Source organism: Cetorhinus maximus, chromosome 6 (genome assembly GCF_964194155.1).
Source record: "Cetorhinus maximus chromosome 6, sCetMax3.hap1.1, whole genome shotgun sequence".
NCBI classification, from domain to species: domain Eukaryota; kingdom Metazoa; phylum Chordata; class Chondrichthyes; order Lamniformes; family Cetorhinidae; genus Cetorhinus; species Cetorhinus maximus.
The window spans coordinates 56,426,891-56,453,030 of NC_135884.1; the positions used below are offsets into that span (position 1 = coordinate 56,426,891).

General features: G+C 45.4%; 1 protein-coding gene across 3 annotated transcripts in view; it reads right to left on the bottom strand.

Annotated features, from left to right (window-relative positions):
* The window catches only part of crbn (cereblon), a 40,150-nt gene extending 17,176 nt beyond the window's left edge, over nt 1-22,974 (bottom strand). For all 3 annotated transcript variants that reach the window (XM_078543750.1, XM_078543746.1, XM_078543749.1), the window contains exons 1-3: nt 22,885-22,974; nt 8,398-8,504; nt 1,753-1,955 (exon numbers count right to left, since the gene is read on the bottom strand). In XM_078543750.1, the coding sequence (XP_078399876.1) occupies nt 1,753-1,955; nt 8,398-8,504; nt 22,885-22,945 (371 nt within the window). In that variant the 5' untranslated portion in view covers nt 22,946-22,974. The remainder of the gene's footprint in view (nt 1-1,752; nt 1,956-8,397; nt 8,505-22,884) is intronic.
* Between the last annotated feature and the right edge of the window lie 3,166 nt (nt 22,975-26,140).

A 26,140-nucleotide genomic window follows, 5' to 3' on the forward strand; every position in this document is an offset into this window, starting at 1 on the left:
CCTCTTTTCTATTTTTACTTAGTTCTGTTGAAGAGTCATACGGACTTGAAACTTTAACTGTGTTCCTCTCTGCAGATGCTGCCAGACCTGCTGAGTTTTTCCAGGTATTTTTATTTTTGTTTTGGATTTCCAGCATCCACAGTTTTTTGCTTTCATCTTTTAGTTTAGTTTGGTTCCTACTCCGTGTCCTGCCTCCATTAAGTCCAGAAATGGGCAGCTTTGGAGGTGGGTTTGAGATTTCTTAAATTTTACCCTCATGCTCAACTGCAGCCCACCAGTTTATGGGCATTAAAAATGTAGCCCTTTGTGTGTGTCACATTTGCTCATAATATCCATTCACTAATCATAACATCGCTCCTGGTGCTACCAGGCACAAAAGTAATGTCATCATTATGTGGATAAACTACAAAATGTTTTTGCTGGTTAAAATTTCATGTGGCACAAATTTCATGGGTACATTAAGATGAAGGTAAATTTCATGCTATATGTGCAAGTTTTTAGGCAGAATACATTCACATAAATAAACGTTAAATTACAGAAAATGGCAGGAAATAAGAAATATGTTAATTTCACAGTTATACTGCATTGTTTTCTAGAAAGTTTGACCTGAAACAAAACTTGTAGCATATGTGCAACCTAACACCTGGATTTACAGCTGTCAGTTTATCACTTGGAAAAGTTAAGCAGGACAGTGATGGACAAAAGTCATATTCTGTTTTCATTTTGTGGGATTCTGGATTTTTTACTTGTAAATTGCTAATCACATTCCGTAACTTTGTTTTCTACGATAACAGAAAACTAGTGGCTTTCCCTATAATGTGCTATTCCCTATTTTCAGGTCGATTGATTTTGCACATTAGCTTGGCCCAGTTGGTCACACTTATCTGTGAAGTAAAAAATGCCAGTTCCAAACCTATTTCAGTATTTGGGAGCATTAATCAGGCTGTCATTTCAATGCAGTACTGATGGAGTCTTGCTATTCTTCGGATGTGACAGTAAACCAAAACTCTAGCTGCCTGTTCTTGTGATTGCAAATTCGATTGACATCATTTGAAGGGGAGAAAGGAATTCTCTCAGTGCCCTGGCCAATGCTCCTCTTTTAATCAACACCACCAAAATAAAACCTCACAGTTCATTTCATTGTTTATCTTGTTGCTGTTTTAAGAACTTGCTGCGTTTATCTACGTAACAATCATTGCATTTCAAAGTAATTAATTATACCCAAAGCACTTTGGAACATTTCTGATTGGTGAGGCACAATGTAACTGCAAGTTTCGAGAATCATGCATACTTTCATTCTTTTCTTAAATGGTATTTGTTCTAGTTTTATAATTTTCTGCCTTCAGATCTTAAAAAAAGAAAAAACAGCCAGCTATAAAAGCTAGATGAATGCAGAAGGAAATTATTCTGAGCTAAGAGGCTGCTCTGAACACACAACTTCAAAAGTAGATTATATCTTGCTTAAATACAATGATTCAGCTGGGAAACATTAAGCACAGTAACCAAAATAATTTGCTCATAAGCAACGTAAGTTTTTATAATGATTTTGAAGAACCATCACATAGCCTGCTTTTTCAGTAATTTGTGAAAGGATTTTAGGTGTCAAACGGACTGTGGTGGTTTGCCAGTTTATTTCATAGATATTTTTTCCTTCAAGTTACGTAAAGCATCTGTTCTGTAATTTGTGGAGTCCCATTAAGTAATTAAAAAGTGATCAGCTATTAAAGCTTATTGAATGTACAAGAAATTAACCTGTAGGCAAGGACACCAAATGTCCTGTCTTTTTGAATCAGGTTTCGCATCATGGATACTTCCTGAGGACGAAAGAGCTGCAGTGGTAAGGTCTGCCCAGGAATCAGAATAACCGCGATATGAGGGAGAACCGGGAAGGTTGGACAACTATCTTCATCATGCACGGTCCGGCCGTGAAACTCCTCCATTTCAGTCCCCAAGTACTAAGGAGCAAAAGAATGTTGATTATACATTTAAAATTAAACTTACATTCTAAACTTTATTTTTCTAATGTACTGATCACAAGATTTAACATTAAAGATGCACCTATTCATGAACATGTTAACAAACATTCCTGCATTGAGGAAATTTACATTTTTTGCAGTTTGCAGATAAAAATCAGATCATTTTTTTGTCTGTTGCATTTCCTGGTAATGTTTGGACAAAATCAGCATATTTTTTCACTTACATTAAACCTTTTAAACAGGAGTTGGTCAAAGGCAATAAGACTTGCTCCCTGCCTAGTTTATGGTTCACCAGGGAGATGGTGGTGCAGTGGTAATGTCACTGGGCCAGCAACCAGAGACCCAGGCTAATGCCTAGGGGACACTGTTTCAAATCCCACCATGGCTGGTGGAATTTAGGTTCAATTATTTCAACTTTTTAGAGTCAGAGTTATACAGCACAGAAACAGGCCCTTTGGCCCATCATGTCTGTGCTGGCTATCAAGCACCTAACTATTTTAATCCCATTTTCCAGCACTTGGCCCGTAGCACCGCATGCCATGGCGTTTCAAGTGCTCATCTAAATACTTCTTAAATGTTGCGAGGGTTCCTGCCTTAACTAGCCACTCAGGCAGTGTATTCCAGATTCCATCCACCCACTGGGTGAAAAGATTTTCCTCAAATCCCCTCTAAACCTCCTGCCCCATACCTTATATCTATGCCCCGTGGTTACAGACACCTCCGCTAAGGGGAAAAATTTCTTCCTATCTACGCCCCTCATAATTTTGTAAACATGGACAAAACAGCTGAACTCCAGAGGCGAGTTGACAGTAACTGTCCTTGACATCAAGGCAGCATTTAACTGAGTTTGGCATCAAAGAGCCCTGGCAAAATTGAAGTCAATGGGAATTAGGAGGAAAACTCTCCAATGGTTGGAGTCATACCTAGCACAAAGGAAGGTGATTGTGGTTGTTGGAGGCCAATCATCTCACTCCTAGGCGATCGCTGCAGGAGTGTGATGGAATACTTTCCACTTACCTGGGTGAGTGCAGCTCCAACAACACTCAAGAAGCTTGATGCCACCCAGGGTGAAGCAACCCATGATTCGCACCCTACTCTGTCCACCACCAATGCACAGTGTGTACTATCTACACTGTACTGCAGCAACTCACCAAGGCTCCTTCGACAGCACCTTCCAAACCCACAACCTCTACCACTTAGAAGGACAGGGGCAGCAGACGCCTGGGAACCACTATCTGCAAGTTCCCCTCCAAGCCCTGTACTATCTTGGCTTGGAACTATATTGCCGTTTCTTCCCTGTCACAATCCTTCAACTCCCTTTCCAGCAGCACTGTAAACCTACGCCACATGGATTACAACGGTTCAAAAAGGCAGTTCACCACCACCTTCTGAAGGGCAAATAGAGATGGGCAACAAATACCAGCCTTCCCAATAATACCCATTCCATGAAAGAATAAGAAAACGTTTATGGAGGCAAAGTGCAATACTCCAGCACAACTTGAACTGGGACCATAAATTATACAGAGGCTAGGGATTTGATATGGAGCCTCTATGTTTTGGTTGTGTACTAATGTGCCTTTGCCAACTGAGTCAGGCTGCAATTCTTCACTTAATCGCACAAATCAATATTTATTCTCCCAGTCTGTGCACACAGGCTGAGTGATCAATTTCACCTATACACCATATTAAGTGCTATGCATTTGCAACTTTAAAAACTCTTAAGGTTTATGTTTCCAATGCAAAGAGCATTTTTTTTATTCATTCATGAGATGTGGGCTTCGCTGACTGGGCCAGCATTTCTTGCCCATCCCTAATTGCCATTGAGAAGGTGGTGGTGAGCTGCCTTTTTGAACTGCTGCAGTCCACGTGGTGTAAGTACACCTACAGTGGTATTAGGGAGGGGGTTCCAGGATGTTGACCCAGCGACAGTGAAGGGACGGCGATAAACTTCCAAGTCAGGGTGGTGACTGACTTGGAGGGGAACCTCCAGTTGGTGGTGTTCCCATCTATCTGCTGCCCTTGTCCTTATAGATGGCAGTGGTCTTGGGTTTGGAAGGTGCTGTCTAAGGACCCTCGGTGAATTCCTGCAGTGCATCTTGTAGATAGTACACACTGCTACCACTGTGTGCCGGTGGTGGAGGGAGTGAATGCTTGTGGATGTGGTGCCAATCAAGTGGGCTTTGTCCTGGAAGGTGTCAAGCTTCTTGAATGTTGTGGGAGCTGCACTCACCCAGGCAAGTGGGGACTGTTCCATCACATTCCTGACTTGTGCCTTGTAGATGGCAGACAGGCTTTGGGGAGTCAGGAGGTAAGTTACTCGTCACACGATTCCTAGCCTCTGACCTGCTCTTGTAGCCACAGTATTTATATGGCTAGTCCAGTTCAGTTTCTGGTCAATGGTAACCCCCAGAATATTGATAGCGGGGGGATTCAGTGATGGTAATGCCATTGAACATTAAGGACCGATGGTTGGATTCTCTCTTGTTGGAGATAGTCATTGCCTGACACTAGTTTGGTGCGAATGTTACTTGCCACTTGTCAGCCCAAGCCTGGATATTGTCCCGGTCTTGCTGCAATTGGACATGGACTACATCAGTATTGGAGTCGTCGCGAATGGTGAACATTGTGCAATCGTCAGCCAACAGCCAACACCCCCACTTCTGACCTTATGTTGGAAGGGAGGTCATTGATGAAGCAGCTGAAGATAGTTGGGCCTAGGACGCTACCCTGAGGAGCTCCTGCAGTGATGTCCTGGGAGCTGAGATGACTGGCCTCCAACAACCACAACCTTTGTGCTAGGTATGACTCCAATCAGTGGAGAGTTTTCCTCAATTCCCATTGACTCCAGTTTTGCTAGGGCTTCTTGGTGCCACACACAGTCAAATGCTGCTTTGACGTCAAGGGCAATGACTCTCGCCTCACCTTGGGAGTTCAGCTCTTTTGGCCATGTTTGAACCAAGGCTGTAATGAGGTCAGGAGCTGAGTGGCCCTGGCGGAACCCAATCAGGGCATCAGTGAGCAGGTTATTGCTAAGCAAGTGCCGCTTGATAGCACTGTTGATGACCCCTTCCATTACTTTACTGATGATCGAGAGTAGACTGATGGGGTGGTAATTGGCCGGGTTGGATTTATTGTGCTTTTTATGTACAGGTCATACCTGGGCAATTTTCCACATACCTCAGGTAGATACCAGTGATGTAGCTGTACTGGAACAACTTGGCTAGGGGCGCGGTAAGTTCTGGAGCACAAGTCTTCAGTACTATTGCTGGCATATTGTCAATCCCATAGCCTTTGCAGTATCCAGTGTCTTCAGCTGTTTCTTGATATCACATGGAATGAATCGAATTGGCTGAAGACTGGCATATGAGATGCTGGGGACCTCCGGAGGCCGCCGAGATGGGATTACCCACTCGGCACTTCTGGCTGAAGATTGCTGCAAATGCTTCAGCCTTATCTTTTGCATTGATGTGCTGGGCTCCTCCCTCATTGAGGATGGGGATGTTTGTGGAGCTGCCTCCTCCAGTGAGTTGTTTAATTGTCCACCACCATTCACGACTGGGTGTGGCAGGGCTGCAGATCTGATCCGGTGGTTGTGGGATCACTTAGCCCTGTCGATTGCTTGCTGCTTATGCTGTTTGGCACACAATAGCTTCACCATGTTGACACCTCATTTTTAGGTATGTCTGGTGCTGCTCCTGGCGATCTTCATTGAACCAGGGTTGATTCCCCTGGCTTGATGGTAATGGTAGAGTGGGCGATATGCCGGGCCATGAGGTTACAGATTGTGTTTGAGTACAATTCTGCTGCTAAAGATATCCCACAGTGCCTTGAGTTGCTAGATCTGTTCTAAATCTATCCCATTTAGCACGGTGGTAATGTCACACAACACAATGGAGGGTATCCTCAATGTGAAGGCAGGATTGTGTCTCCACAATGATTGTGCAGCAGTCACTTCTACCAATACCGTCATGGACAGATGCATCCATGGCAGGCAGGTTGGTGAGGTCAAGTATGTTGGTTCCCTCACCACCTGCCGCAGACTCAGTCATTTAGGACTCGGCCAGCTCAGTCAGTGGTGGTGCTACTGAGCCACTCTTGGTGATGGACATTGAAGTCCCCCACCCAGAGTACATTCTGCTCCCTTGCCACCCTCAGTGCTTCCTCCAAGTGATGCTCAACATGGAGGAGCACTGATTGAGATGAGGGAGGGTGGTACGTGGTAATCAGCAAGTTTCCTTGCCCATGTTTGACCTGATGCTTGAGACTTCATGGGGTCCGGAGTCGATGTTGAGGACTCCCAGGGCAACTCCCTCCCAACTGTATACCACTGTGCCGTCACCTCTCTGGGACATAGTCATCCTCAGAGTCATATGTAAGGCTTGACTAGTTTGAGAGACAGCTCTCCCAATTTTGGCACTGGCCCCCAGATGTTAGTAAGGAGGACTAGTAAGCAGGGTCAACAGGGCTGTGATTGCTGTTGCTGTTTCCGGTGCCTAGGTCACCAGTGGTCCGTCCAGTTTTATTCCTTTCTTGTGATTATGTAGCGGTTTGTTACAACTGAGTGGCTTGCTAGGGCATTTAAGATTCAACCACATTCGAGTCACCTAACCCTAACCTCACCTAATTGGACATTAGTAAACAACAATCGACAATGGTTTCATGGTCATCATTAGACTCTTAATTCCAAATTTTTATTGAATTCAAATTCCACCATCTGTCGTGGTGGGATTCAAAGCCGGGTCCCCAGAGCATTAAGGGTCTCTGGTTTCACCATTACCTCCCCTTATGTTAGAATACATGGGTGGAATATGATATAGAAATCTAGACAGGATTTGGCTCTGGTGGGATCACTGCAAGTAGTACTGGTCCCCTTACTTCAACAAAGATATTCAGGCGGCACAAATAATGACTAAACAATCGACCTCTGACTTACAGGAGCTGTGCATGAGGAAGGATCAACTATCCCGGGTCTGTTCTTTTTCAAAAAGAAATGAAAAACGATATACAGAATTTAAGCACAAGGTTCATGTTAAGGACAAGAAGAAATAGGAGCGTAGGATCACCTTTTTTACTGAAAGAAAACTATGAGGAAAAATTACAAACATGAATGATAGAACAAGAAACCTGAATGGGTGTCAAGGGACCATATAGGTTCTCATCATGAATGGAATCCAAGATCATTAGAAATGTACAAAAGGAATATTGTGGATAGTTGGGCTAAATGGACCGAATGCCTTCTCCTGAATTTGAACTAGGAAACGAGGGGCTATTTTCCATATCAATTCACAAAATATGAATTTTAGTATAGGAAATAACTCTGCTAGAAAGTTAAAATACTTGCCCAGTGGTTTTTCATAGAAGGACATTAAAATATGACAAGGCTCAAGCATACTGAATCAACATTCCTTACTACAGAGTAAATTACTAATAAGAACAAAGTTCTAGAAATCTCTATTAATCTGAAGTCACAACTTCCCTTTGCTCTGGTTTCAACTCATTTTGCCAACAGAAACTGTAGAGCTTGAACATTTAACTCCTAACAGCTCATCTACTGTGACATAAACAAAATGCTACTATAAGGCACTTAATTGCAATCTGGCAGCCCACAGATAACCAACCATAAGACACAGGTTTAAGTTAATTGCCAAAAGAATTGGTGACAAAAGGTGATGGGAGAAAACAAATTCAGTGAGTTATGATCATCTACAGTGCACCACCTGAAAAGAATGCTAGAAGAAAATTCAATAACATTTAAAAGGGAAATGGATAAATATTTCAAGGGAAAAATCTGCAGGGCTATGGGAAGAGCGCAATGGAATGGGATTAATTGGATAGCTCATTCAAAGAGCTCGAACTAGTATAACGGGCTGAATGGTCACCTTCTATGCTGTATTATTCTATGTTAATTGTTGTGTAAACATTTTGAGCAATTAAGAGCTGACGTTTCCAAACAACTGTTAATGTGCTTGCAATAGTTTTTCATTCTCAAAGCACTTTGCTTCCTATTTTTTTGATCCAATTTGTAGCAAACCATGCAGAGAAAGAGTGGAAACAATTGTATTTTAACAGAATTTACACCACAAAGAAAAGCATCAATTTGGTTTATTTTTTCTCATTTGAAAACTGACAAGGTTCATAATAGATCACTGTCAGCAATGAATTATGGTAATATCTCAAGCCATGAAGCTACATAGCAGTTTGGGGTCATGTTGAGGATATGTTACGGCATTCTTTCTTTGCCCACTTTACTTAGTAACACAAGGGATTTACATGGGCTTTCACGTCCAGAATGATTTTTTTAGGCCATTTTGTTCTCCATACTTAAAATATTACAATGCAGGATGTAAGCTTGAAAGCAGCTGGTTTTAGAGACAAATCCTGTCACTCCAACAGTTATAACATTTTGCATTTTTGTACATACAGAGTGTGCGGTTGGTAAACTAGGATCAAAATTGATGGTATTAGGTTTCTCAGCTTCTTCACTGTCATGGTCTTCCACCTCCATTTCAGCAAAGTCATCTTCATCATCTAATAATAAAGAAAAAAACTTCACAATACTGAAAAATAATTACAAGATAACCTTTATAAAACACCGGTCCAGCCTCAACTCGAGTAGTATATCCAATTCTGTGCACCGCACTTTAAAAAGAATGTGAAGACTTTAGCAAGGGTGCAGAAAAGAGTTAAGAAAATGGTTCCAGGAATGAGGAAATTCAGGAGTGGGCACTGGGGGTAGGAATGTGAAAAAGAGGATGGGAGGACCGGGCAAGTGTGGGAGGCAAAGAGAACAGGGACGGTAGGGTGATAGGTGGGTGGTAAGAGGGGTCAGGAGGGGTGGTCAGGTTGGGGGTGTCTCTCGCACCAGGGGCTAGTCCAGTTGGGTCAGGGCCTTGCCAGGTCAGATTGGGGGAAGCAGTTGGCTGGCAGCAAGGGGGAGGTGCGCGGAAGGAGTCAGGTGGTGAGAGGGTGGGGGCTAGTCAGGCTAGGTTGGGGCAGTTGTGGTTTTGGAGGGGTTTGCAGGAGCAGGCACAGGGGGGTGAAGAAGAGGACAGGTGGTCAGTTTCAGTTTCAGTTCTGTAGTTACTCAGGAGTTAGACTAGGTTTTAATCAGTCTAACATTTCCAGGGTAACCATCCATGTAAGTCAGTTAGAACTATCCGAAGTCTCAGACTCTAACTCAGAGTTGGAGACATTTTCAGGAGGTCCCTGGGAGCAGGGGAATTACCCATCAAAGTTCACATTTCTCAAGTAATTCTCGGAGTCTGTGCGTTGGGACTACTGAGGGGTCCAATGCACATCTTCTGGGGTACATCCAGTCTCCGACTATCCGGAAGCCAATTTCACAGCTTGCCACTGTGGTATTTGAACTTGTGAACTCTGGGCTCCTAGCCCTGTACAATAACTACTAGGCTACTGTAAGCCATAAATCTCCAATCTCTGTTGAGTTCATCTTTCCAACAATTCAGCCGCCATTTGACAAGTCACTTTGTGCACCTTTTAAAAGTGAGTTGAGGAGCTTTATAAGACCAACTAACTTTGTAATAAGTAATCCATGGTGACCTGGTGAAAATATAAACAAACTAATTTATAGGTGAAAGAAATGAGGAAAGGAAAAAAGAATGGACATTTTTGGTGAACAATTACAGTTTATAAGGCCAAGTATTAATAGCAATGATCAAATATGAGATCAACATCACTGGTACACCACAGAAATATCATCCATGGAAATATCATCCACAGAAAGCAATCAGTCACTGAATAATTTAAAGGTAAATGGTAAAATAGATCTTCTGTACTTCACTCCATTGAGCTCTGGTGGAAACTTCAGGAAGGAATTTTACGAAGCTCTCCTTAAAGTGACTACAGTAATGAGGCAATTCGCACATGGCTTGTAAAAATGATGTGAATTTCAATATGAATGGCCTATTCTCATTCCAGATTTCCTCACCTAGATTGAGCAGCCCTTTTTAATTGTTACCCTCCTAGGCATCATGACAAGTGAACCCTTTCTCCTTTTTCCCAGTTACTCTGCTGCAGTAATACAATGAAAACTGTCAGCATTGTAGAAAGTGGGGAAGTTAGCAGCAATTTAAATTTTAGAATGTCTTACATGAAGATTGCAGTAATCATGAAAACTTTACTAAAATTAGAAGCATTTCATTGGTCCAAATGTATCCTTGCCCTATTAAGTACTGAGCTCAAATCTATACTGGAATATAGAAAACATACTTTCATTTACGTTTCATTGCAATTGTCTCTCATTGACAACTGCACAAAAGAATGCTTCACTATTTTTGAATGGAATTCACAAAAGTAGATGCCATACAATGCTTTGATCTGCTCAAAGTTTTCTCTTTAGTAAAAACATGCATTAATTGGACAAATAGGTTCCTGAGTCAGAAGGATGTGGGTTCAAGCTCCTCAATTTGACCACACAACCTGGCTGACACCTCAATGCAGAAATCTAAGAGTGCTGCATTGTCAGAAGTGCCATCTTTGAACATTAAATCAAGATCCCTTCTAGTTGTTTAGATGGACATAAAAGATTCTGTGACAGTGTTTCTGTGACAGAGGGAAGCTCTCCTGGCCAACATCCACTTCCTAAACATAACAATTAACTGGCCATTTATCTTGCTTGTTGGATCTTGCTGCATGCAAATTGGCAGCTGTGTTTCCCTATATGACCCAAATGAAACTCAGGAGCAGAAACAAGTTGCTTAAACTTGAGCAAGCACAAATGCAAACCAAAAAAATCTTAATCTATATATTCTGCTTGCAAGGATCATATAATCAAAATGTGTAAAGCCTTCATAAAATAAATTCTTGAAAGAGATAAATCTGTACAGTACAAACATTTCACATTCAATTAAAAACAATCCGTCATTTTATTTGCAACTAAAACTTGCCACAGCTATATGATACGACTGCACCTAAGCAAATGTTCCTGTTTATTAGCTCACTCATTCTATATTTTCTAACTCTCTCCTGATGCACTGTATTCTTTGCTTCTGTAACATGGCAGTTACACAAAAAGCTATCAAAATTTACTTCTGAATGAAAATTTCCCCTTAAGTCTTGATGAAATTAAGTGGAAATACTGAAATTTCACAATAATTTTCAAGAGTTATGGTGCAATTTCACAGCCTATGGGACTTCAAATGGCTTCTCTTCCTGTCTGAAATTACCTTTTACATTCACACACGGGCTGTTCAGGAGTAGTGACTAGATAGAGGAAAAACTGGTTGGTTTTCTATTTTCTTACCTGGGAACATCAAAGAGATTTGCAGTGGTTCCCCTAACCACCCATCCCTGAAGGAGATTAACTAATTTAAGTGTAAACCAGCTGAGTTTCTTGTATCTAAAACATTCAAATTGTACCAAAAACATTCAAATTGTACCAGAGTCTCTGCATCACATATAACCTTGTTAATTTTGAAGAAAATATATCCACAGAAGACCGAGGTGAAGAAAGCAGGTATTATACAGAAAGGTTTGCAGTGTGCAAGCTATCCTCTTCACTATCAACTACACAGCCAATTTTTGTGTCATCTGCAAATTTCCCAATCATGCCTCCCATATTTAAGTCTAAATCATTAATATATACAACAAACAGCAAGGGCCCCAATCCTGAGCCCTGTGGAATGTCATTGGAAACTATTCTCCACTTGCAAAAACATCCATCGACCATTGCCCTTTGTTTCCTGTCACTGAGCCAATTTTGGATCCAACCTGCCACCTTTCCCTGTGTCCCATGAGATCTCACTTTTCTGACCAGTCTGCCATGTGGGACCTTGTCAAGTACCTTACTGAAATCCATGTAGACAACATCCACTACACTACCTCATCAATCCTCCTGGTTACTTTCTCAAAAATTCTATTAAATTAGATGAGACATAACCTTCCCATAACAAAACCATGCTGACTATCCCTGATCAATCCTTGCCTTTCTAAGTGACAGTTTATCCTGTCTCTCAGAATTGTTTCCAATAATTTGCCCACCACCGAAGTCAGATTGACCAGCCTATAATTTTCTGGCCTATCCCTTGCACCCTTTTAGAATAATGGTACAACATTCGCAGACCTCCAATCCTCTGGGGCCTCACCTGTATCTAGTGAGGATTGGAAAATGATCCTTAGAGCATCCAGTATTTTCTCCCTGGCTTCCTTCAACAGCCTGGGATATAATCCATCTGGCTCTGGTGATTTTATCCACCTTCAAAGATGCCAGCCTCTCCAGTACTTCCTCTCTCACTATGTTTATTGTATCTAATATTTCACACTTCTCTTTAACTAGAATGTCTGCATCATCCCTCTCCTTAGTGAAGCCAGAGACAAAGAGCTCATTGAGAACCCTGCCCACATCTTCTGCATCAACCCACCATGTACATCTCTGATAGGCCCTACCTTTTCCTTAGTTATTCTCTTGCTCAATGTACTGGTAAAAAAAATCTTAGGGCTTTCTTTGATTTTACCTGCCAATATTTTTTCACATCCTCTCTTGCCTAATTTCAATTTTTACTTCACCCCCGTACTTTCTACACTCCTCTAGGCTCTCTACAGCATTAAGTCTTTTGTGACTATAATAAGCTTTCTTTTTCTGCATTATCTTGGTCTGTATGCTTCTGGATAACTGGGGGCTCTAGATTTGGCAGTACCACCCTTTTCCTTTGTGGGGGCATGTCTACACTGTGCCTGTAGAATTTCACCTTTGAATGCATCCCACTGATTTGACACAGTATTTCCTTCTAATAGCTGTATCCAGTCCACTCTTGCCAGCTCAACTCTCAGCTTTGTAAAATTTGTCTTCCCACAATTTAGAACTTTTACGCCTGTTCTATCTTTGTCCTTTTCCATAATGATGCTAAATCCAACTATATTATGGTCACTATCCCCAAAATGGTTCCCCAGATAGATCCAGGTGCTCTTGTGCATGAGTCACAAAAAGTTAGTATACAGATCCAGCATGTCATCAACATGACTAATGGAATGCTCTAATTTATCATTATTATTAATTTATCATAATTTATATGCTTCAGTTATACAGGGCATTGGTGAGACCGCATCTTCAATACTGTGCAGTTTTGGTATTTAAGGGTGTAAATGCGTTGGAGGCGGTTCAGGGGAGATGGACACCTGGAATGAGCGGGTTGTCTTATGAGGATAGGTTGGACAGGCTCGTCTTGTTTCCACTGGAGTTTAGAAGAGTGAGGGTGACTTGATTAAGTATATAAGATCTTGAATGGTTTTGACAAGGTGGGCGTGGAAAGGATATTTCCTGTTGTGGGTGAGTCCAGAGCTAGGCATCACTGTTTTAAAATTAGGGAGTAGCCCTTATAGGACAGAGGTGAGGAGAATTTTTTTCTTTCAGAGGGTTGTGCGACTTTGGAACTGTCTGCCTCAGAAGGCAGTGGAAGTGGGGAACACTGAATATTTTTGAGGCAGAGGTAGATAAATTTTTGTTTGGCAAAGGAATCAAAAGTTATCGAGGTAGATGGGAAATGTAGAATTTGAAACAAAAACAGGTCAGCCATAATCTTATTGAATGGTGGAGCCGGCTCGAGGGGCCGAATGGCCTACTTCTGCTCCTAGTTCCTTAGTTCACTTAGCTACTTCATCCATTTGCCCAGCTTCATTTCCTAAGATTAAATCTAGAATTGCACCCCCTCTCGGGCTTGTTACATGCTGGCTAAAAAAGTTACCTTGAATGCAGTTCAAGAATTTTCCACCCTCTGTGCCGTTCACACTGTTCATATCCCAATTGATATTAGGGAAGCTGAAGTCCCCAACGATTACTGCCCTGTTGTTTTTGCACTCAGAAATGAGTCTACATATTTGCTCTTCTAACTCCCTTCCGCTATTTGGGCGTCTATAGTACACTCTTAGCAGTGCAGCTGCCCCCTTTTTTTTTTGTTTCTGAGCTCAACCCATATGGCCTCATTTGATGCTTCATTTAGTACATCATCCCTCCTCACAGCTATAGTCGATTCTTTAACCAATAATGCTACACCCCCACCTTTTTTATCCCCCTCCCTATCTTGCCTGAAAGCTCTATATATCTAGGGATGTTGAGCTGCCGTTTTTGCCCCTCCTTAAGCTAAGTTTCTATTATAGCGATGATATCATGCTGCCACGTTTTAGTGCCCTCAGCTCAACAGCTTTATTCACTATGCTCTATGCATTTGCAAATATGCCTTTTAACACTGCCAAATTCCTGTACTGTACATTTTTGAACCTGTGCTGCTTCTGTCTTTCAGAGTCACTCACTAATTCTCCATCTCCTGTTTCCTGCTCTGAATTTGTCCTCAGGTTCTCACCCCCACTGCCAATCTAGTATAACCTTCCCCCCCCCACCAGCAAATCTACCTGCAAGGATATTCATCCCAATCCTCTTCAGGTGTAGACCGTCCAGCTAGTACAGGTCCTACCTTCCCCAGAACTGGTCCCAATACCCCAGAAATCTGATGCCTCCCTCTTACACCAGATTTCCAGCTACATGTTTATTCACTCAATTCTCCTTGCATGTTGAGCTGGGAGTAATCCCAAGATTACTTGCTTTAGAGGTCCTGTTTTTCAATCTCCCTCCTAACTCCCTAAAGTCTGCTTTCAGGACCTCATCCACTTTCCTACCTAAGTCATTGCTACCAACCTGGACCACGACCTCTGGCCGATCACCATCCCCCAGAAAAATGCCCTGCAGCCGCTCCGTCACATTCTTGACCCTGGTACCAGGGAGGCAACATACCATTCTCACTTAATCTAGTGGCTACTGTGGATAAAACAGTTTCTTGCAGAACATTAGTAATATTCGAATTGATACATCCTCACTATACTTCATGTACATGGTAATGATTTGTCAGCTGCAATGTCACCATTGCATCCTAATCTTCCACACAAGTTAATTTCAGCTGATACATCAATTTTAAGTAATGAAGACAAAGGTACAGTAATGGAAACACCTAGTAAAGGACAGCTAATCCTCTTAGGCCAGATTGTAACACCACACTCTGGAAGCCTTTTGAACTAATTTCTCGCTCCAGTTCCTCTTCACATTACATGTTAACTGTTGTCCCATCTTATTTTCTCTCATCACTACTTTTTAAGCTGCTTCACTAGACCAAACTACCCATATGTAAACCAGAGGGCAGATCAGAAAAAGCATCATACTGGGGCTACATCCAGGCAGACACAGGGTTTTGCAGTGAAAAAAACAAAACACAATTGTATTTAGGATTGCACCTTTAATGACTACAGAGCATTCCAAAGTGCTTTTATAGCCAATGAAGTCCTGTCACTTCAATTCATCTGAAAGGTTCCATAAACCTTCAGCAACATCATCTATGCTGAGCAGCATGGGTAAAAACTGAAGATTCACTTTCATAGCAAATGGTGACTAATACTTAATGCTTGAAATGATCACAAAATTTGTGTTGCCTTTATAAATTCATCTTTTATGTTATACCCAATGAACGCTGGAATATAAAGATCTTGATGCAATCTCTTCTTAATACTGTGATTGCAATAGTTACAGTGGTATACAGTCAGGAGGGAGTTGCACTGGGAGTCCTCAACATCAACTCCAGACCCCATGAAGTCTCATGACATCAGGTCAAACATGGGCAAGGAAACCTCCTGCTGATTACCACGTACCGCTCTCCCTCAGCTGATGAATCAGTGCTCCTCCATGTTGAACACCACTTGGAGGAAGCACTGAGGGTGGCAAGGGTGCAGAATGTACTCTGGGTGAGGAACTTCAACGTCCATCACCACGAGTGGCTCGGTAACAGCACTACTGACCAAGCTGGCTGAATCCTAAAGGACATTGCTGCTAAACTGGGTCTGTGGCAGGAGGTGAGGGAACCAATAAGAGGGAAAAACATACTTGACCTCATCGCCACCAACCAGCCTGCCGTAGATACATCTGCCCATGACAGTATCGGGAAGAGTGATCACTGCACAGTCCTTGTGGAGATGAACTCCCGTCTTCAGATTGAGGATACCCTTCATTGTGCTGGGTGGCATTATATTAGGGGAGGTGGTGGCATAGTTGTATTGTCACTGGACTAGCATTTGAGACACCCAGGGTAATGCTCTGAGGACTTGGGTTTGAATCTCACCATGGCAGATGGTGAAATTTGAATTCAGTAAAAAAAAAACACCGTGCCGAGAGATAGATTACGAACAGATCTAGCAACTCAAGACTGATTGGTTCAATGAAGAGTGTAGGAGGGCATGCCAGGAGCAACATGGCATATCTATGAGGTATCAACATGGGTGAAGCTACAACACAGGACTACTTGCATGCCAAACAGCATAAGCAGCAAGTGATAGACAGGGCTAAGTGATCCCACAATCAAGGGATCAGATCTAAGCTCCGCAGTCCTGCCACATCTAGTCAAGTATGGTGGTAGACAATTAAACAACTCACTGGAGGTGGTGGTAAATGCTTCCACAAATATCCCCATCCTCAATGACGGAGGAGCCCAGCACAGCAGTGCAAAAGATAAGGCTGAAGCATTTGCAGCAATCTTCAACTAGAAGTGCTGAGTGGATGATCCACCTCAGCCTCCTCTGGAGGTCACCAGCATCAGAGATGCCAGTCTTCAGCAATTCAATTCACTCCACGTATATCAAGAAACGGCTGATGGCACTGGATACTGCAAAGGCGATGGGCCCAGACAATATTCTAGCAAAAGTACTGAAGACTTGTGCTCCAGAACTTGCTGCACCCTTAACCAAGCTGTTCTAGTACAGGTACAACACCGGCATCTACTCGGCAATTTCAAAAATTGACCAGGTTTGTCCTGTACTCAAACAGCAGGAAAAATCCGATGCAGCCAATCACCACCCCATCAGTCTACTCTCCATCATCAAAGTAATGGAAGGGGTCACCAACAGCGCTATCAAGCGGCAACTGTTTAGCCATAACCAGCTCATGACACTCAGTTTGGGTTATGCCAGGGCCACTCAGCTCCTGACTTCATTACAGCCTTGGTTCAAACATGAGCAAAAGAGCTGAACACCTGAGTTGAGGAGAGTGGGTGCCCATGATATCGAGGCAGCATTTGACTGAGTGTGACATTAAGGAGCCCTGGCAAAACCGGAGTCAACGGGAAGCCGGGGGGGGGGGGGGGAGGGGCAAAACTGGAGTCAACGGGAAGCGGGTTAGAGTCATGCCTAGCACAAAGGAAGATGGTTGTGGTTGTTGGAGGTCCATCATCTCAGTTCCAGTCATTACTGCAGGTGTTCCTCAGGGTAGTGTCTTAGGCCCACCATCTTCAGCTGCTATATCAATGACCTTCTTTCTATCATAAGGTCAGAAGTGGGGATGTTCGCTGATGATCCCACAATGCTCAGTACTATTCGCAACTCCTCAGATACTGACGCAATCCATGTCCAAACTCAGGGAAACCTGGACAAAATCCAGGTTTGGGTTGACGAGTGGCAAGTAACATTAGCACCACACAAGTGCCAGGTAATGCCATCTCCAACAAGAGAGAATCTAACCATCGCTCCCTGACATTCAAAGAAAGCACCATTGCTGAATCTCCCACCATCAACATCCTAGGGGGTTACCATTGTCCAGAAACTGAACTGGACCAGCCATATAAATACTGTGGCTACAAGAGCAGGTTAGAGGCTAGGAATCCTGTGGCAAAAACTCACCTCCTGACCCCCCAAAGCCTATCCACTATCTACAAGGCACAAATCAGGAGTATGATGGAATACTCTCCACTTGCCTGGATGAGCTCCCACAACACTCAAGAAACTTGACACCGTTCAGGACTAAGCAGCCCGCTTGATTGGCACCCCATCCATAAATATTCTGACACAGAGGCAGCAGTGTACAATCAGCAAGATGCACTGCAGGAATTCACCAAGGCTCCTTAGGCAGCACCTTCCACACCCACAAATGCTACCAACTAGAAGGACAAGGACAGCAGACACATGGGAAGACCACCACCTTGTACAGCAGTAGGCTTTTTCACCCCTTGAGTCTGCTCAGTCATTCAAATACCCACCCTTGCCCCATATTCCTTGATAGCTTTAGCTAAAAAAAACCTATAAATCTCAGCTTTAAAGTTAACAATTAATCTGGTATCAATTGCTATTTGCAGAAGAATTCCTAACTACTGCCATCCTTTACAAGTGTTTCCTACTTGCGGAAATAGTTTCTCCCAACCTACGCTTTCTGTTTCCCCTATCTTGAAATCTTCAATAAAATCACCCTTAACCTTCTAAATTCCAGAGAACACACCCCAGTTTTGTAAACTCTCAATTTAATAGTTGGAGTCTAGGTATCATTCTGGTAAACCTACGTTGCACTCACAACAAGTGCCAATATATGTTTCCTAAGTTGTGTTGCCCAGGGCTGCTCACAATACTCCAGATGTGGTCTGACCAGGGCTTTGCATTGTTGAAACATGACTTCTACCCTCTTCTATCCTTCTAAATATAAAGGCCAGAATTCCTTTAGCCTTTCTGATTATTTTCTGTACCTTTTTATGACTTAACAATCCATTTACCTAGAACCCCAAGTCTCTTTGAACCTCCACCATTTCTAGCCAGAGCGAGTATGTTACCATCTCAGCAATGGCTGACCTTAACTAGCTTTGCAGCGACACCAGTTATCAATCAGTTCTTCGCACAATATCCTCCTCTCAGAATATTCAGAAATATTACACAAGGTACTTTTCAAACCCCCATGAATTTGAAGACAAAATTATTCACCATCACTAAATATAAAATCTCCAAAAATTCAAAATCAACTGTGGATTTGACCAAAACAAAAACAGAATTACCTGGAAAAACTCAGCAGGTCTGGCAGCATCGGTGGAGAAGAAATCAGTTAACGTTTCGAGCCTTCACGGCCCTTCGGCAGAACTGAAGCATAGTTAGGAGAGGGGTGAAATATAAGCTGGTTTAAGGTGGGGGGACCGATGCTGCCAGACCTGCTGAGTTTTTCCAGGTAATTCTGTTTTTGTTTTGGATTTCCAGCATCCGCAGAAGCTTTTAGCTTTTTGTTTTTATCTCTGTGGATTTGACCAACTCTACTTGGCTCAATTAACCAACCTGTATCAGTATAGAGGCCTGTTGGTATTGAAATATTTCAAAGATTATACTAAATAATGGCCACAGGATTTAAAGGAACTGGCAGTATGTTGCAAGTCATAATCAGCAAAGGAATGCTCTTCCCCTCCCCCAGATACCTCCCATCTCCCCTTGCTCCAGCCCTTCTCCTCAACATTCCTTTCAACCCTCTCCTTTTTCCATTTCTCCTTCCTCTCTCCACGTCCACCTCTCAATTCCCATTCCCTCCTCTGCTAGTCACCCTCCCTTCCAACCCTTCTCCTCCCACAGCTCCCCCTCCCTTCTCGCCCTCTCCGGTACCTCTCCCTCCCACTTGCCCCTCCACTCCTCTATTCCTCCTCACACCGTTCCCCCCCCTCACCATGCTCACCCACCCTTGTCTCCCCATCCCTCTTCCTCTCCCCCTCATCTCCCACCCCCGACTCCTCCTGTCCCACCACCTCCCTTGCCGTCCCCTCTGCATCCTCTTCCTCTCTACCTCCCTCCCACCCTTTCCTCTCTCTGCCACCCGCTCCTTCCTCTCCCCCACCTCCCTCTCTCCTCTCCCTCTCTCTCCCCCACCCTCCCTCTCCCCTCTACCCCACCACCTTCCCCTGTCTCTCCCCTACTCCCCATCTCCCACCCCCCATTATCCACCACCCCCTCCTCCCCTCTCTCTCCCCACCCCTCCTTCCTCTCTCCCTCCCCTTGCTCACTTCCCCAACCACCCTCCCCTTCCCCTCTCTCTCACCCCTCCTTCCCCTCTCTCCCCAGCCCCATCTCCCTCTCTCTCTCCCCAGCCCCATCTCCCTCTCTCTCTCCCCAGCCCCATCTCCCCTCTCTCTCTCTCCCCAGCCCCATCTCCCTCTCTCTCTCTCTCTCTCTCTCTCCCCAGCCCCATCTCCCTCTCTCTCTCTCTCCCCAGCCCCATCTCCCTCTCTCTCTCTCTCCCCAGCCCCATCTCCCTCTCCCTCTCTCCCCAGCCCCATCTCCCTCTCTCTCTCTCTCTCCCCAGCCCCATCTCTCTCTCTCTCTCTCTCTCTCTCCCCAGCCCCATCTCCCTCTCCCTCTCTCTCTCCCCAGCCCCATCTCCCTCTCTCTCTCTCTCCCCAGCCCCATCTCCCTCTCTCTCTCTCTCCCAGCCCCATCTCCCTCTCCTCCCCCCAGCCCCATCTCCCTCTCTCTCTCTCTCTCTCCCCCCAGCCCCATCTCCCTCTCTCTCTCTCCCCCCAGCCCCATCTCCCTCTCTCTCTCTCCCCCCAGCCCCATCTCCCTCTCTCTCTCCCCCCAGCCCCATCTCCCTCTCTCCCCAGCCCCATCTCCCTCTCTCTCTCCCCCCAGCCCCATTCCTCTCCCTCTCCCTCTCTCTCCCCCCAGCCCCATCTCCCTCTCTCTCTCCCCCCAGCCCCATCTCCCTCTCTCTCTCCCCCCAGCCCCATCTCCCTCTCTCTCTCCCCCCAGCCCCAACTCCCTCTCTCTCTCCCCCCAGCCCCATCTCCCTCTCTCTCTCCCCAGCCCCATCTCCCTCTCTGTCTCCCCAGCCCCATCTCCCTCTCTCTCTCCCCCATCTCCCTCTCTCTGTCCCTCAGCCCCATCTCCCCCTCTCTGTCCTCCAGCCCCGTCTCCCTCTCTCTGTCCCCCAGCCCCATCTCCCTCTCTCTCACCCAGCCCCGGTCTCCCCCTCTCTCACCCAGCCCCATCTCCCTCCTCCCTCTCTTCCTCCCCTTCCCTCAACCCCACCGCCTCCTCCCTCTCTCTCCCCCAACCCTCTCACCCACCCTCCCTTCCCCCACACCCCATCTTCCCTCTCGGCGCTCTCATCCCCCCCACCCTCCCTCTCCCCTCTCTTCTCTTCCCCCCCCAATCACCCTCTCCCAACTCTCTCTGCACCCCCCACCCTCCCTCCCCCCTTCCCCTCCCCTCACCCTCTCTCTTTCTCCCCCCCACCCTCCCCTCCCTCTTTCTCCCCCCCCACTTTCCCCTCTCTCTTTCTCCCCCCTCACCCTCCCCTCTCTCTTTCTCCCCCACCACCCTCCCCTCTCTTCCCCCCCAGCCTCCCCTCTCCTCCCCCCCACCCTCCTTCTCCCCTCTCTTCCCCCCCACCCTCCCTCTCCCCTCTCTTCCCCCCACCTCTCCCCTCCCTTCTCTCTCCCCCCCCATCACCCTCTCCCAACTCTCTCTGCACCCCCCCACCCTCCCTCTCCCCTTCCCCTCCCCTCACCCTCTCTCTTTCTCCCCCCCCCCACCCACCCCTCTCTCTTTCTCCCCCCCCCACCCTCCCCTCTCTCTTTCTCCCCCCCCCACCCTCCCCTCTCTCTTTCTCCCCCCCCACCCTCCGCTCTCTCTTTCTCCCCCCCCCCACCCTCCCCTCTCTCTTTCTGCCCCCCCACCCTCCCCTCTCTCTTTCTCCCCCCCCACCCTCCCCTCTCTCTTTCTCCCCCCCCACCCTCCCCTCTCTCTTTCTCCCCCCCCACCCTCCCCTCTCTCTTTCTCCCCCCCCACCCTCCCCTCTCTCTTTCTCCCCCCCCCACCATCCCCTCTCTCTTTCTCCACCCCCACCATCCCCTCTCTCTTTCTACCCCCCACCCTCCCCCTCTTCCCCCCACCCCCCTCACTCCCTCTCTTCCCCCCCACCCCCCTCACTCCCTCTCTTCCCCCCCACCCCCCTCACTCCCTCTCTCCCCCCTCTCTCTCTCTTCCCCCCCCACTCCTTCTCTCCCCCCCACCACCGTTCCTCTCCCCCTTCCCACCACCCCCCCCCCACCTCCCCCCCCACCCACCCCCACCCTCCCTCTCCTCTCCCCACCCCAACCTCCCTCTCCCCTCTCCCTTCCCCCCCACCCTACCTCTCCCCTCTCCCTTCCCCCCCACCCTACCTCTCCCCTCTCCCTTCCCCCCACCCTACCTCTCCCCTCTCCCTTCCCCCCACCCTACCTCTCCCCTCTCCCCCACCCTACCTCTCTCCTCTCTCTTTCCCCCCACCCCCTCCTCCTCTCTCTTTCCCCCCACCCCCTCCTCCTCTCTCTTTCCCCCCACCCCCTCCTCCTCTCTCTTTCCCCCCAACCCCCTCCTCTTTCCCCCCAACCCCCTCCTCTCTTTCCCCCCACCCCTTCCTCCTCCTCTTTCCCCCCAACCCCCTCCTCTCTTTCCCCCCAACCCCCTCCTCTTTCCCCCCAACCCCCTCCTCCACCTCTCTTTCCCCCCAACCCCCTCCTCCACCTCTCTCTTTCCCCCCAACCCCCCCTCCACCTCTCTCTTTCCCCCCAACCCCCCCTCCACCTCTCTCTTTCCCCCCAACCCCCCCTCCTCTCTCTCTTTCCCCCCAACCCCCCCTCTCCTCTCTCTTTCCCCCCAACCCCCCCTCTCAACACCTCACCCTTCCTCCCCTCTCTCAACCCCTCCCCCTTCTCAACCCCTCCTCCCCCTCTCTCTCCCCCAACCCCTCCCCCGCCCCTCTCTCTCCCCACCCCATCTCTCTCCCCCAAACCATCCTCCTCCCCCACCCCTCCTCCCCTCTCCCCCACCCCCTCCTCCCCTCTCCCCCACCCCCTCCTCCTCCTCCCCCACCCCCTCCTCCTCCCCCACCCCCTCCTCCTCCCCTCTCCCCCACCCCCTCCACCTTCCCTCTCCCTCCCCTCCCTCTCCCCTCTCTCTCTTTCCTTCCCTCCTCTCTCTCTCTCTCGGATTTGCCCCAGTGTCTAAAACACTTTCTCTTTTGCTTTTTGTCGGCAGGGCCTGCAGCCTTAGTCGGCCCCAGACCTTCTCTTATCTGTCCGGTCCCCAGTGCTTCCCACTTCCACACTCGTCCTCCTCAGCGGGGTGGGGGGAGGCCGGTCATTACCTGGCACCGGCAAGAGCCGATTGTCTCTCTCATCACCTCCTCCGTCTTCTTCCTCCGCCATCTTTGTTGTTTATCGCAGTGCATGGTGGGGAGTACACGCACTCGGAGCGGGGCGCGCATGCGCAACGAGGGCTGATACCCTGCGACCCCCAGAGGCCCTTCCGGGACTTACAAGCTCCACTCTCCAACTGCAATGATACATCAGTGAGGTCCAAAGGCAATTCTTAGGGGAACCTATGGTTCTGTTTGAATCTGTGGCACACTTTTAACATGGTGCATGCTCTTTGAAAGAACTCTGGGTCCTCACAGGCTTGCAATTCTTTTCCTTTTTTAAGCCTTACAGTTCCCTTTTGAAAATTAATATTCAATCTGCTCCCTTTCAGGCAAAGCATAGGATTGGCAACCTTCCAGGATTGTTCCGTAGGGATTGAAGGTTAATCTCTCTTGTACACTGCAATGAAGAATCTAGCAGAAAAATCATGTGGGCATGAAAAAGAAAATTGTGTTGCTTTAATTTTCTTTGAGCTCTTTTATAAGAATAAGAATGATAAGAAAAAAAGCAAAACACTGTGAATACCGGAAATCCGAAACAAAAACAAAAACTGCTGGAAAAACTCAGGAGGTCCGGCAGCACCCGCAGTCATACGGACTCGAAGCGTTGACTCTGTCTTCCCCTCCGCGGATGCTGTCGGACCTGCTGAGTTTTTCAGCAGTTTTTGTTTTTGTTAAGAATTATAAGAATATTGGTGATGGAAACATAACCTGGTTGTCTGCTTGCGAATTTGAAGATGGGAGGTCATGCGCTTAAATCTCCAGCAATATGTCCAACCAAAGTTGGCAACACTAATTTCAGATCAGAACAACTCGCTACACAGAAAAAAACCTCTTCATCTCTCTTCTGGTTCATTTGCTAATTACCTTAAAAGTAATGCAAGTAAATACACAGATGTTTTGCTTTTACACAAAAAAAAACACCCTAAAAAGGAATTAGTACAGTAAAACTATCTATTAATATCATTGGAAAATGTATTTTATCCACTGAAATGGGTTTGTGCTCCTGACATTTTTTTGTCAAAATCTCACTCACTTAAACAGTTTAACCTTGTTAATACAATTATTAAATCATGAAAATAACCTTCTGGGGATTTCTAGTCATGAAAGTGCAACCACAAAATGTGTCAAGTGACCATGCAGTGGCTGGAAACAGGTCATTCAGCCTCTCAATGAAATCATGTAGAAAGATGCATCACCTAAAGGTGATTCAATCATGCAGTGGAAAACTGAAACATTACATTTTAGATGTCCATCTTTGTTCTCATCAAGTTGGCTGATAAATATTCTTGAACTGATAAACACCAGAATTGTGATTACTAGTCCAGTGGACTAGTAATCCAGAGGCCCAGAATAATTCTCTGGATACATGGGTTCAAATCCCACCAGCTGGTGGAATTTAAATTCAATAATGAATAAATCAGGAATATAAAGACTAGTCTCAGTAATGCTGACCACAACAACTATCATCAATTGTTGTAAAAACCCATCTATTTAATGGAAGGAAATCTGCCACTCTTAACTGGTTTGGCCTGCATGTGACTCCAAACCCACAGCAATGTAGTTGACTCTTCACTGCCCTTCTTAAATGTGCTAATGAGCTGGCCTTGCTAGTGATGCCCACAAACCATGAAAGAATAAAAAAAATATCATGGTTAAACAAACAGCTATGGAGGAAAGACCGAGGTCCATCTAGTTCACCTTTTTCTATTCTGGTTGTCTCATGATCCAATGTTAATGGAGTCATTGACAATAATGGGAATTAGCCTCTATCAATTAGTTGACGACAACAACCATAACAAAAATAATTTGCATTTATACATTTTCGTAGGAAGAATGAGAAGAGGCAATATAAACTATATGGTACAATGTTAATTGGGATGGAAAAACAGGTAATATAAACTATATGATACAATTTTAATGGGGTGCAAGGACAGAGGGATGGGGGTGTATATATACATAAATCTTCGAAAGTGGCAGGATGTTGAGAAAGCTGTTTAAAAAAAAAGCATATGGGATCCTCGGTTTTATGAATTGAGGCACCAAAGACAAAAGCACAAAAGTTATGATTAAACCTTCATTAAAAACTGGCCAAGCATCAGCTGGAGTATTATCTTCAATTATGGGCACTGCACTTTACAAAGGACGTCAAGTACTTTGAGAGGTTGTAGAAGGGATTTACTAGGATGGTTCCAGGGATGACAGACTTCAGTTATATGCAGATACTGGAGAAGCTGGGGTTGTTCACTTCAGAGCTGAGATGAAAGACCTAAGAAGAGATTTGATAGAGATATTCAATATCATACATGGTTTTGAAAGAGTAAATAAGGAGAAACTGCTCCCAATGGCAGAACATTCAGTAACCAGAAGAGACATAATTAAGATGATTGGCCAAAGAACTGGATGCGATATGAGGAAATATTTTCTGAGACAGTGAATTGTTGTAATCTAGAAAGCACAGCCTGAAAGAGTGATAGAAGCACATTCAGTGGTAACATTCAAAAGGGAATTTCATAATTATTTGAAGGGAAAGAAATTTCTTAGGCTATGGGAAAGACAGCGGAGTCACACTAATTGCATATCTTTACCATAGAGTCAGCACACGCAGGCTTGACCAAATAGCATTGTATCATTCTATAATTCTAAGATAAAATTCCTTTATCATAGTTAAACAGATCCAGACATAACGTGAAAAAACCTCATGGTCTGTAAAACTCAAATTATTCAGTCGATGAATTTGCTGACTCCTTAAAAAATTCATCAGCGAGTTTAAACTCACAAATTCGATTCTCATCCCCATAATTCATGCTGGAAGATACGCATTATTTCATGAAGATTGATCACAATTGTTGGGAACAAGCAGCACTAAAATTCATGATACCCGGTAGACTTATAATTCTTGTTTTTCTTTTAGAGAATACTTCAATTACATTTAGTTCCTATTTTTTTCAGCCACTGTTGTCACTTTTCAAGGTCTACCTCCCTATGCGTACACGCAGGAGTACAATCTGTTTCTATGCTTCATCTTGTTTGTTCCTGAGCCAGAGGCTAAGAGATTGACACAAAAGACATTGAATTCTCTTCCCTCTAGTTTTCACTTTACTCACAGGGAAAAGACCTTGTACTCAGATAAAAGCAAAATACTGTGGATGCTGGAAATCTGAAACAAAAACAGAAAATGCTAGAAAAGCTCAGCAGGTCTAAC